We start from the raw sequence: 13,134 nt of genomic DNA on the forward strand, positions 1-13,134 counted from the left end.
ATTTTCCCCATTAGATGCCAGCAAAACTCTAGAGTTTTTCTCTCGCAAATATCACACACACACACACACACACACACACACACACACACACACACACACACACACACACACACACACACACACACACACACACACACACACACAAATGTATTAAAAACATACAAACCACACTCTGACATCCATACTAACACACATCATTTATCCAATTGTCTCTATAATATGCAGACACGGAAAAACAGGAATAAAGTGAGCATTTGCTTTATAGGCCAAACCTGAGAAAATAACGCCAACTGTAAAAAAAATTGTAAACATTAAAATTTTGATGCCTTGCCAAAAAAATGAATGCCTATTAACAAAGCTTGCATAATTTTATAGTTAAATGGCCCTGGGATTAAAAAATGCAGTTTTAATAGGTTTCAATGGGGACATTTTGCTCTTTTGCTAAGAGGAACTACTTTGTGTACCTGCTGCAAAATGTTTTTTTTTAAAGGAAATAGGGGTGAAATAGTAAAATTCCAATAAAAATACACAACTGTGCCAAAATGTATATAGTTGGCATTAACACAGGCAAAATGATCAAAAAGACTAAAATGCCCATGAGGATGCACAAGGGTTAAGTGAACTTACAAAACACTAACAACATTATGAATAGATTGAACAGACCGGATAAAATAGCTAAATAGTGTATCTGTCTCTCTTACAGGATCAGACGCTCTGGTCGTGTTTGGCAGGTCTGGCGATGGCCAATAGGGAGCTGAGCACAGCAGAAGTGGCGTACGCAGCTATTGGAGAGGTGAATCCGTACACTAGTGTGGGGAAGCAGAGGTGGACAAACTACACAACTCCATTACTTGAGGAAAAGGAAAAGTACCACTGGTCAAATATTACTCCATTACAAGTGAAAGTTGTAAAGACAGATTTTTACTTAAGTAAAAGTACAGAAGTACTTGCTTTTAAAAGTACTTAAGTAAAAAAGTCAAAAGTAAAAGTAAATGCATTATTTTATTATTGTTGCATTGTTGTATGAATGCAGGCTGTTCCATCATGGTGGTTTACGCCAGTCATGATCCATCTGACATGCTAGCATACCTCATTAAAATACTTGTTTAAAAGTTAAAAAAGCTCTTATCAAAGTCTTTTGACTAACATTTTAGGCACCTGAATTGTTTTAGTTTCAGTCTAGTTTTAATTGACTATAATAAAATGTTAGTCGATTCAATAGACTGTGGTCTGGCGTCTGAGAGGCAGCTTTCTGTGTGCACATCCGGATAGAATCGCCCTTTTTCAGACTTTTAACTGAGATTTTCACTTTTAAGTATGACCATGGTTGCGTCTGGGAACTGATGCCTTCTATAGGCTGTCTGCAAAGAGAACACAAAACAAATCGTCCACTGACTTTCAAAGCGGCTACGACTTTCTACTTCGAGAGCCTTGATAGAAATGTAGTGGAGTAAAAAGCACGATATTTGTCAAATGTAGTGACGTAAATGTCATAAGTTTCCAGACAAAATCCTACTCAAGGAAAGTACAGATACTCAAAAAGTGTGCTTAAGTACAGTCCTCAAGTAAATGTGCTTAGTTACTGTCCACCTCTGGGGGGAGGGGGGAGGGTGTCTCACATCAGTCTCTTTAACACTCGTCTTTGTCTCTCTAGATTGATAAGGTGCAGTACATCAACTTCATAAAGGATCTGCCGTCGAAAGACTCGTGTCTGGCGCACATCCTGCTCTTCAGCGGGCACGTGCAGGAGGCCGAGGCCACTCTTCTACAGGCCAACCTCGTCTATCACGCCATCCAGATCCACATCAACCTCTACAGCTGGGACAGGTGCAATGAGCTAACCGCTAGAAACGTGGCTTTCAGATGAGAGATTGGCATCAAAGAGCACAGCCAGGTTCCTCAGTGCCCACGAGGACTGGACTGAGCAAGTGTTAGACAGTGTTCTAGGTGTGTGTTCTGCTCATGCATGTCTCTCTTCTCAGGGCTCTGGAGTTGGCGGTGAAGTACAAAACCCACGTGGACACAGTGCTCGCTCACAGACGCAAGTTCCTGGAGGACTTCGGGAAACAGGAAACCAACAAGAGATTCCTGCAGTACTCTGAGGGGGTATGCTCAGCTCCACTGTTCTCACAGAACTCAGGCCTTCTCTAATGTATTAATGCTTCTTCATTCCTGCTTGTGCTCAGGTGGAAGTGGACTGGGAGAAGATCCAGGCTAAAATTGAAATGGAGTTTGCTAAAGAGCGGGAAAGAGCAGCCAACTCATCCGTCAGAAGCAGTGTGTCCGTTCGCCGCTAAACACACACCTTTAGCATAGCTCAGGTAAACTGAGGTTTGGATCTCTGAACTCCAGACTCTTCAACACTGACTGTTGTGGCCGTTCATATCTCAGCACCTGAACACTATTAACAGGCACCATGTCTAGCTCGGCTGCTATTTATATAAGATTTTGTAACAAGAATGTCTTGTTTTGTTTGATTTATGTTTATACAATAAATGAATTGAGAGAATGAGATCCGTTTCCACCTAACATGTTTTTGGGGATCCAGTCTGTGCCTTTAGCATTCGCAAATCACAACTACAATAAAATAAGTCCATATCCACAAACACAGATTGTGACAGTCTTTGTTTGAACTTGCTTAAGCAAGTGATCTCAAACATTATCATTGGTAGAAATAATAACACTTTAGTATGGGGAACACACATTCACCATTAGCTACAACTTTTGCCTCAATAATCTCATAATGGCTGCTTATTAATAGTTAGTAAGGTGTTAAGTTTAGGTATTGGTAGGATGAATGATCATGCATTAATATGTGCTTAATAAGTGCTAATAAACAGCCACTATCTAGTAATATGCATGATAATAAGCAGCTGGTTCATAGTGAGAATTGAACACGAAATATAGTTGCTGAAATTAAAGCAAAAAGCTGTGCACCTTCAAGTGGGTTTGCCAACCGCCATTAAAAGGAAACGAAGAAGCTCAAATGTGCGTGATGTGTGAGAACCAATGAGGTCTGATCTAGCGTGTCACACGCGTTTGATATAACGTGCATATACCCAATATCTAAACTTAACTACTACCTTACTAACTATTAATAAGCAGTCATTAGGAGATTATTGAGGCAAAAGTGGTATTTTGGATTTGAATGAAATGTGTGTATTATATCCGATTACTGTGGGTGTGGTGAGAGGAAGGAGAGCGGAAGCTGTCAGACTCTGTGGCATAAAACTCAGTGATAAACATCATCAAGGCTGAAGATGATTGACCCTTTTCACATTTCTGGGTTTCTCAGAGAGGAAGTCGTCATAGTTGGGTTAAATATTATAGCTGTGAATGAGAGAATACATTCAATATTTTTTTGTGTGCCCATTTGCTCAAATAGCAAAAGAAAAACGGCACAATAGTGATTTCACAACTTTCAAAAAGAGGGAAAAATAGATTGAGATTGATGAGAGAAATATGTTAATTTGACAGTCATTCCCATAGACGCTGTATTAGAAACTCCCTCACAGCAGCGGTCACTTGTTTTTTGTAATGCAAAAGTAATATAATACAAAGTATTAGTGTTATCAATGTACATATATAAAAAAAAAAAATGAAAATACAACAAATACAGGATTTACAGTATTGATGACCATTAAAACGCGTCATCACAGTCTGTGTAAAGGGTCTATTGGAGTTAAAGATGATTGGTTGCTGCAAATGTAACAACAAAGAGTTAATTATTCTTATATACACCGATCAGTTCTGATGCTCACGTGCCACTGTTGGCACTTTGGGCGGGGTCAGGGGTCAGCATGGGCACTGGTCAGCGGCTGTGCCGCCCCATACTCCACAAACTGAGATGCTCTGTGTATTCTGAGCCCTTTCTATCAGAACCAGCATTAACTTCTGGAGCAGTTTGAGCTCCAGTTGCTCGTCTGTTTGATCGACCACACAGGCATCAATGAGCCTCGGCCGCCCATGACCCTGTGGCCGGTTCTCCACTGGTCCTCCATGACCCTGTGGCCGGTTCTCCACTGGTCCTCCATGACCCTGTGGCCGGTTCTCCACTGGTCCTCCATGACCCTGTGGCCGGTTCTCCACTGGTCCTCCATGACCCTGTGGCCGGTTCTCCACTGGTCCTCCATGACCCTGTGGCCGGTTCTCCACTGGTCCTCCATGACCCTGTGGCCGGTTCTCCACTGGTCCTTCATGACCCTGTGGCCGGTTCTCCACTGGTCCTCCATGACCCTGTGGCCGGTTCTCCACTGGTCCTCCATGACCCTGTGGCCGGTTCTCCACTGGTCCTCCATGACCCTGTGGCCGGTTCTCCACTGGTCCTCCATGACCCTGTGGCCGGTTCTCCACTGGTCCTCCATGACCCTGTGGCCGGTTCTCCACTGGTCCTCCATGACCCTGTGGCCGGTTCTCCACTGGTCCTCCATGACCCTGTGGCCGGTTCTCCACTGGTCCTCCATGACCCTGTGGCCGGTTCTCCACTGGTCCTTCATGACCCTGTGGCCGGTTCTCCACTGGTCCTCCATGACCCTGTGGCCGGTTCTCCACTGGTCCTTCATGACCCTGTGGCCGGTTCTCCACTGGTCCTCCATGACCCTGTGGCCGGTTCTCCACTGGTCCTCCATGACCCTGTGGCCGGTTCTCCACTGGTCCTCCATGACCCTGTGGCCGGTTCTCCACTGGTCCTTCATGACCCTGTGGCCGGTTCTCCACTGGTCCTCCATGACCCTGTGGCCGGTTCTCCACTGGTTCTTCCTCTGAGCACTTCTGATAGAGACTGACCACTGCAGACCGGGAACACCCCACAAGAGCTGCAGTTTTGGAGATGCTCTGACCCAGTCGTCTAGCCGTCACAATCTGGCCCTTGTCAAACGCGCTCAAATCCTTACGCTTGTCCATTTTTCCTGCTTCTAACACATCAACTCTGAGGACAAAATGTTCACTTGCTGCCTAATATATCCCACCCACTAACCACTATTCACCTGTCAGTGGTCATAATGTTATGCCTGATCGATGTACACCATATGAAAATGAGGATGAATATCTAAATAGACTTGTGGAATATGAATGTAACTCTTACAGATAAATCTTCAAAGTTTGCTAAGCATATTAGTGCCAACTTAATATTCTCCAGTCAATTGCTCTTAGCTATGGATAGATCTTCCTCCATCAGTGAAGCCTGGCACATCCTCCTGGCTTGACCACTGTATTACCACGGCTACTTTACAATCAATGGATATTCTCTATGGGGCGTCCACATCTAATCATCTGCCATTTTTAATAATTGTTGATATTGAAAGTCTGCCTGAGATTAATTATGAGTTCAAGAGGGCCAGCTTGGTAAAACTAGACTGGTCTAAACTAATGAAGGTTATCAAGCAATATTTCAGCTCACAGATGTTTTTGGCTTTGGTCAAATTACCGCTGAACCTTTAAAGTTAGCGAGCGCTAGGGTGGCGGTTCTTTACTGTCTTGCTTTGATATATTGGCACACCAATCAGAATATAATGATAAAACGGGGCAATAGAGTTTCAGCTCTTTTCTGACTTCCTGCTCAGCTGATGTCAGGGTTGACTCAGTTCTGTTGTAAAGATCATCAATTATTAAACGAGTTCATTTATCTTAAGAGCCGCTCTGGAGAAAACAGTGATGTCATCGTCCAGCTCGATTCAGCTCTCAATGGTGTTGATGCGGGCGGATCAGTAATATAGTCCAATATTAAGTGTCCTCAACTGAGCAAGCCAGAGGCGATGGTGGCAAGAACCCAAACTCCATCAGAGAGAATGGAGAAAACCCTTGGGATGAACCAGCAGCGCTGTGGGAAAGTGCTCGGAAAACATCCAAACTCAATAGCAGGGTGTTGATTTTGTCAAGCCAACATAATAAAAGTAGAACGTTTGAGAAATTCATAGAGCTGCACGCAAATATTGTAATAAACCATACTAATGATTATACAGAAATTTCATAAACACAATCATGCAAATATTAGTTTAGAAATACGTTAAGAACATTTTTTTTTGGTAACACTTTACTTAAAGCCTTTATATATAATGCATTATAAAAGTATTTTAATGCATTAATAATGCATCTTATAATTCATTGTATGAGCTCATGAATAACTGTAACCACTGTAATAATACTTTAGAAAGTGTAATGCATCAAAACACACGTCAAACAACCACTTTCAGATGCTACAAGAAATCTGAAAATATAATTACACATTCTAACTTTGGTTTTAAATGATTTATGAAAAGATATAATGCATTATGATAATGCATAATACATAAAAGCTTTAAGTGTTACCATCACTACCTCTTATTCCTTTTACCTCAGGGCAGAAGCTAAGGAATTTCACCTTACAGTATAATTACAATCAAAGATTGCTGAATAAATTCAATTATGAGTTTATCGTCATACCCAGGATTTGTGAGATGTGGTTAACTTGTAGAGACTCTTCTATATTATCAACACAAGGAAGACACAAGTCTAAAAATAAATGTTATTAACAGAAAGACAAACATGAGTCAATCAACACAACTAGTAAATGAACACCATGAAGGATAAAGCAATAAGATGCAGAGTTATGTTATCTTACGGAAAGATAAACTGCTGTTTGTCTGAAGGTGATAAGGTGAAGAACCTTGCGTATCAAACAAATAAATGAAGGATTGTTCTTTTTCTAACTTCACTCAGTGTTTCACTGCGGGAATCGCTTTGGGCGTGAAGCTCCTGTCTTTGACTATCGAAATCGTTTTCTTCCTGTGAGGAACTCTCTCAGCACTTCTGAATTTGTTGCTGATTTCGCCTTTGGGCTAATGTGTTGTGATGAGTCGGCGGTCATTAGCCCCGCCAAAGGGAATGAGTTGAAGAGCGGGGAGGACGTATCCCGCCTGTGTCGCCATCTCAGGCAGGGACTGTATCATCTGTATGGGCCCACAACACACTCAAACGTTGCTTGCGGACCCACAAACATGTGTCCATTGTGCGTCCATGCCGGTGAAAATCTTGGAGAGAAGGCTGAGAGTGGCGGTGGCTAACCAACAAGACCTATGTCTGTCCGGAGCCGCTGCGAAATCTACGACGACTGACCATCATAGGTGAGCTACTACGAGCTGGGCGGACATGATGGAAGCCGAATCCCCAGATATGCCTCTTCTGTTTGAGGGCCTTCTCACGCAGGGTGACGAGGACACAGAGGGCAATGCTAACTCTGACCTCCTCGAGGAAGAGGAAGACAACTCTCCTTTCCCTGTCCAACAGTCTAGACCCCTAGCACAACGGACCCTGCCTCATCTCCATCCGAATCTGGGCTCTGTCTGCCTCCTTTACTGTCAGTGTACCAGGCAGAGATTCTGGAGGTGATGGAGTGACATAAATAGACAATATTGTTAGACAATAAGAGAGTAGAGATTGCGGAATTAAGCCGTTATTTTTATTTTGTTGTGCACACTCAGTATTCTCATTGCTTCATATCATTAAGGTTGAACCACTGGAGTCACATGGACTATTTTAACAATGTCTTTACTTCCTTTCTGGATCTTGAAAGTTGCGGTAACGTTGCTGTCCATGGAGGGGTTTAGAACGCTTTCGGATTTCATCTGAAATATCTTCATCTGTGTTCTGAAGATGAACGAAGGTCTTTCGGGTTTGGAACGACATGAGGGTGAGGAATTCATTACTGAATGTTCATTTTTGGGTGAACTAACACAAAATTAAAGAGAGCAATTGAGTGAAAAGGCAGACAGCTGAGTGGAGAATATGACGATGAGTGAATAGATGGTGAGTAACCACACACACACACACACACACACACACACACACACACACAGTCACTGAGCGTAGAGTATGTGAGCCTCCACGCTCCCTCCAGCTCCTCTCCGGCTTCACCATTTCCCGCTCCACTCCTCGCTCACTGATATCAGAAACACCGCTAGTTTCAGCGTTAGTTGAAAACATTTTCCTACAACACGCTAGTTTTCCTATGACATGCTAAGCTTATTAGGCTTTATCAGCATTAAAAGTTGAATATCACTGCTGCTTTCGCAGTGCAAATTTTGTCTGGAAGGATGAAAATAGTAAGTTAGTATTTTATCTACGGGTCACTACATTACAGATTTCTGCTCATTAAAAATCAGATACAGATTGCATTAGAGAGAGCGATTGCGTGTGTGAATAAGTGCTACCTGTTTAAAATGTGCTTTCACTCGATCATATTCAATCTGTAGATACAAAAAAAATCCTTGAACTATAACATCCCGCTCATGTCCATCGCCGTCCTCATAACCTTTACATTCTTTCTGATTTGAGTGATCTATCTGAATCAAGCTAGTTAAATGTGTTCAACGGCCGAGTTCTGGCTAAAAATGCAGTTATACTATGGGCCGTTGGCGTAGTGGAGCAATGGACTTTTAAAAAATCCTCTCCTCACTCCAAATTACGCCGCTCCACTCCTCGCTCCGCTCCCACTCCACTCCGCTCACATACTCTGACTGAGAGATACTAAATAACTAAATACTAAATACTAATCATTTCCTTTTTCAAGGATCAAGAAGGTAAGTATTCATCAGGTATGAGAGGACTCAAATGATATACGAGACCAGACTGTGTGTGTGTGTGTGTGGCAAGTCCTTGTGCTGAGGTGCTGCTGATGTGGGAGATCGCCGGCAGGTGAGAGTCAAGGAGATTGGAAATGTAGTCTGCAGGGCATTCGCGTTATGAACTATATCAACGATTGGCAGAGGTGGGTAGTAACAAATTACATTTACTTCGTTACATTTAGTTGGGTAAATTTTTTGGGTAACTTGTACTTTTAGAGTATATTTGAAGATGGATACTTTTACTCTTACTCAAGTACATTTCTTGTGAAAAAAACTGTACTTTTACTTAGTTACATTCGGTGCCGTTCCTCTGCTACTGTCAAATGGTAATAATTATATTATATATTTTTTATAAGTTAAAAGTTAAGTTAATATGACTTGTTCGCAAGTCTCGCGAAACGTTGTAGAGGCTGCTTCACGAGAGGTTGCTACGCATCACCCGCTTATAATAAGTGCGCGTTTAGTCGGAAGATGATGGCCGAAGCAGAGGAAGATGTGTGTGAGCTACGGGAGGCAGATCACCCGTGGCCTCAAGTTCAGTCTATGTTTTCACTCCAAGATATAGAATAGTTTCATAATGCGATGCATGTTGTGTGCACCAAAACAAATCTCAGCATACAAGAATTCCACCCTGAAAAGAACATGTAGCGGTAAGTGTCACAATGATGCCTATATTTGAACACTATTAATGGTCATTTAGTAACTATGGGAAATTTTCCCTTATTATAATACTATTTCACACACTGTCCAAGTGTTTTCCTCATATGCGCTCTTGTGCAAGCAATGACAAATCGTTTGAATCCTCCAAACAACACACGTCCACAAACAAACGTTCACATCTGCACATTTACATTTTTTTTTTTCCCCACAAAATGAAACAAATTGAATAGCCTAATGTGTCATCTTGCATTTATACACAAATCCGTACAGACACCTGGCTGAAGTGTAGAAAATGCATACAAATAAAAACGGGACTGTATTTTATTCCTACCTAAAGAATATATACTTATAAAAATGACGATTGGTTGTGTTTAGCGCAGCAGCAGTTAGCGGTTCAACATCGAGATCGAGATATGTTCTCACGCATATATGAAAAGTTTGGGGTTGAGACTGAATGTCAAAAAGAGTGTGCTGGTTCCTTCACAGAGACCTACATACCTGGGCGTGGTATGGGATTCAAACACTATGCGGGCTCACATAGAGTCAATCCTGTCATCAGTGAAGAAATTAAAGCTAGGTCAGTCACTCAGTGTCAAGCAGTTTCACAGTCTGCTGATGGCAGCAGCGTCCAACGTCATACCTTTTGGCCTGCTGTACACGTGACCCCTACAGTGGTGGCTCAGGACCAAAGGATTTTCCTTTCCGTATGATCAGAGTCACGCAGCAATGCTTAAGTGCTCTGGATATGTGGAAGAAACCTTGGTTCCTATCCCAAGGCCCTGTGCTGGGAGCTCTTTGTCAAAAACAAAAGACTTCGTCGCAAAACGACGGATGCTTCCCTCACAGGGTGGGGGGCGATCCTAGAAGGATGCTCGAGTCAAGGTCTGTGGAGGGGACACCATCTGTCCTGGCACATCAACTGTCTGGAGATGATGGCTGTTTTTCTGGCTCTCAAGAGTTTCCTCCCAGACCTCAGGGGCCATCATGTGTTAGTCCGCTCAGACACATCAGTGGACACTACATAAATAATCAGGATGCTCTCGCATCCACTTTGCAAACCGCTGCACCAAATCTTCCTGTGGTCCCAGGGGAAGTTGTTGTCTCTTAGGGCAGCTTGCATCCCTGGGTGCCAAACTCAGGGAGCAGACATCCTGTCGAGGTGTGGGAGAGATTCGGCCAAGCTCAAGTGGATTTGTTTGCGTCTCGAGAGACGTCTCACTGTCCACTTTGGTTCTCCCTCACGCATCCAGCTCCTCTCGGACTGGAGGCTATGGTACAGACGTGACCGAGGCTGTATGCATTTCCCCCGATTGCTCTGCTCCCGGGAGTTCGGCAGAGAGTTCGCAGAGACATGGTCCAGCTCATCTTGATAGCCCTCGATGGCTCTCCGTGGGAGATTCCAGTCAGGAGGGACCTTCTGTCTCAAGCAGGGGGCTCGATATTTTACCCCCGTCCAGAACTGTGGAAGCTGGGGCTTGGTTGAGACCATTCTTCAATCCAGAGCTCCCTCCTCGAGGAAACTGAAGGACCTGAAGTGGAGAGTTTTCACTTCTTGGGGCAGTGGTTGTCAGCTGGACCCAGTTATCTGCCCGGTTGGTACAGTACTGGAGTTCCTGCAGGGTTATCCCCATCCACTTTAACTTTTTATGGCTGCCTCTAAAGTGTCAGGAGTGTAACTTCAGGATGTGTGTGCACACATTCGTGAGGTTTTATGACCTTGACCTGAGCTCCACACCCAGTCTTCTGACCATATTGTAAGCATTTTTTAACTTTCGACTTTCTTTACTTAAAGGATTAGTTCACTTTTAAAATGTCCTGATCATGTACTCACCCCATCTCATCCAAGATGTTCATGTCTTTCTTTCTTCAGTGGAAAAGAAATTAAGTTTTTTGAGGAAAACATTCCAGGATTTTTCTGCACATAATGGACTTCAATGGGAACCAACGGCTGAAGGTCCAAATCACTGCAGTTTCAGAGGAAGGGCTTCAGAGGCTCTGACCGATCTCAGGCGAGGAATAGAGTCTGATCTAGACAAACCATCGCCATTTTCTAAAAATAAACATTTATATACTTTTTAACCACCAATGCTCGACATCACGTTGAAAAGTTCACAGCTGTGACGTACGTGGAAGTACCGACCCAGTGTTAAAACAAACGTGCAAAGACTAAATCAAATCGGCACTTCCACCTACGTCACGCGTGACCTTTCCGACGTGATAACGTCACACGCAGTGAAGAAGAACAACACAAAGTCACGCATTTGAGGTTAAAAAGTATATAAATGTGGGGTTTTTTATGTTCACTAGATAAGACCCTATTCCTCGTCTGGGATCTTACCGTTGGTTAACATTGAAGTCCATTATGTGCAGAAAAATCCTGGAATGTTTTCCTCAAAAAACTTCATTTCTTTTCCACTGAAGAAAGAAATTAACATCTTGGATGAGATGGGGGTGAGGAAATCATCAGGAAATGTTCATTTTGAAGTGAACTAATCCTTTAACCTGAGAATAATAAATAATTAGGTTAAATGTGTTAAGATCAAAGCAAACGCCACAACACTAAGTAAACCGAACATGTCCGGGATAACGCTGTATTTATCTGATTTGAGCAACGAGGCATGCAAAATAATTCATGTCAAAACTGTAGTTGATGTCCATTGTCCACAGTATAGAAACTAGCTAACATAAGTTAAACACTGAACCATATCTGATCCATTTCAACTTCTGTCTGTGGGTTTTCAGATGCCTCACAAAATTGGATGTAGTTGATCAATTTTGTCTCAAAATATTCATAATCTTTTTAACTAGATTGTAAAATATCTGATATTCCGATTCTCAAATATATGCAAAAGTATTTTGTGTTCTAAATAAGTTTTTAAGCATAGTTTTGTGTGCAGTGAAGTGAAAGTGCGGCTGGTAAACGGAGAGGAATAGAGTAATCTTCATACAATGTGTGCGTTCTATTCTTTCTTTCTCATCTCATAAACGGTGCTTCTTTAGCTGAAGTCATGATAAAACTATTTTTCAAAGCTAATGCATATTCTCCCAGTCGATTTTATATCTTCCACATTGTTTCTGACAATATGCACAATAAGACAAATGTTTTGAGAGAGTAAATAGGGCCAGCTTTTTGTTTAATGTTTTTTTGAATTTGGACAGTAAATGGAGATGAACTAATTCCAGAAAAGTTGGGATACATCTAAAATATGTGTCATTTCAAGCACTGCAATTTTAAGAAACTTATAATCAGCAGACTGTACATACAAGCACGTGTGCTCAGATCAGTTTGGCATGTGATAGAGCTGTCTAGAACGGGTTATTACAGCAAACTCATCGTAAGAGACGACCCTGAATGCAAAGTGAACCGCTGCTAATGACACATGATTATAAATGCATTGTTCCAGAACACAGCGAGTTAAAGAGAGTTTCTGGCTCTTCTGGATGTTTGCAAGGTTGTACATCTTTCCTCCGAGTTCAGATTGTCTCTATCCAGCTCCATCATGATCTCCTCATACGTGGGCAGATATTTCACCTCGTCATATGTGGGAAGCAGAAGCACCGGCGAGCTGAAGTCCCCAGTGAGGGAGTCCTGGGACGCGTGTCCATGGAGAAGGGACGGCTCCTCGGGCGTCTGGCGGCGGGGACGTGGACACACCACCCGCTGGATGAAGTAACCCACCACGAAGAGCAGCAGCAGGATCAGCAGCCCAGACAGCCTCCGCACGACCCAGTCCAGGTTGTCGAGGAACGCGTGCAGAGGGAGTTTGCAGCAGTGGACCATGGGGACGCTGCTGCTGTTCTGAGTGCAGCACCGCTGGTCTTCATCACACTGGATCTCTCCACAACTCCGCACAGCCTCACAGGAGAAACGCAT

At 43.0% G+C, this 13,134-nt stretch overlaps 2 protein-coding genes across 5 annotated transcripts in view; one reads left to right on the forward strand and one right to left on the reverse strand.

Moving 5' to 3' along the window:
* ift80 (intraflagellar transport 80 homolog (Chlamydomonas)) overlaps positions 1–2,603 on the forward strand; it is a 44,059-nt gene extending 41,456 nt beyond the window's left edge. For all 4 annotated transcript variants that reach the window (XM_079823780.1, XM_079823781.1, XM_079823778.1 and 1 more), the window contains 4 exons: positions 704–793; positions 1,655–1,827; positions 1,983–2,106; positions 2,187–2,603. In XM_079823780.1, coding sequence (XP_079679906.1) covers positions 704–793; positions 1,655–1,827; positions 1,983–2,106; positions 2,187–2,297 — 498 coding nt within the window. In that variant the 3' untranslated portion in view covers positions 2,298–2,603. The remainder of the gene's footprint in view (positions 1–703; positions 794–1,654; positions 1,828–1,982; positions 2,107–2,186) is intronic.
* Positions 2,604–12,675: 10,072 nt separating this feature from the next.
* On the reverse strand, positions 12,676–13,134 carry c15h3orf80 (chromosome 15 C3orf80 homolog; the record flags this gene model as incomplete). The annotated part of the gene is made up of 1 exon (XM_079823236.1): positions 12,676–13,134. One exon carries the CDS (start codon positions 13,132–13,134, stop codon positions 12,676–12,678), a length of 459 nt encoding a protein of 152 aa, XP_079679362.1.

This window comes from Gobio gobio (assembly GCF_949357685.1).
Source record: "Gobio gobio genome assembly, chromosome: 8".
NCBI lineage: Eukaryota > Metazoa > Chordata > Actinopteri > Cypriniformes > Gobionidae > Gobio > Gobio gobio.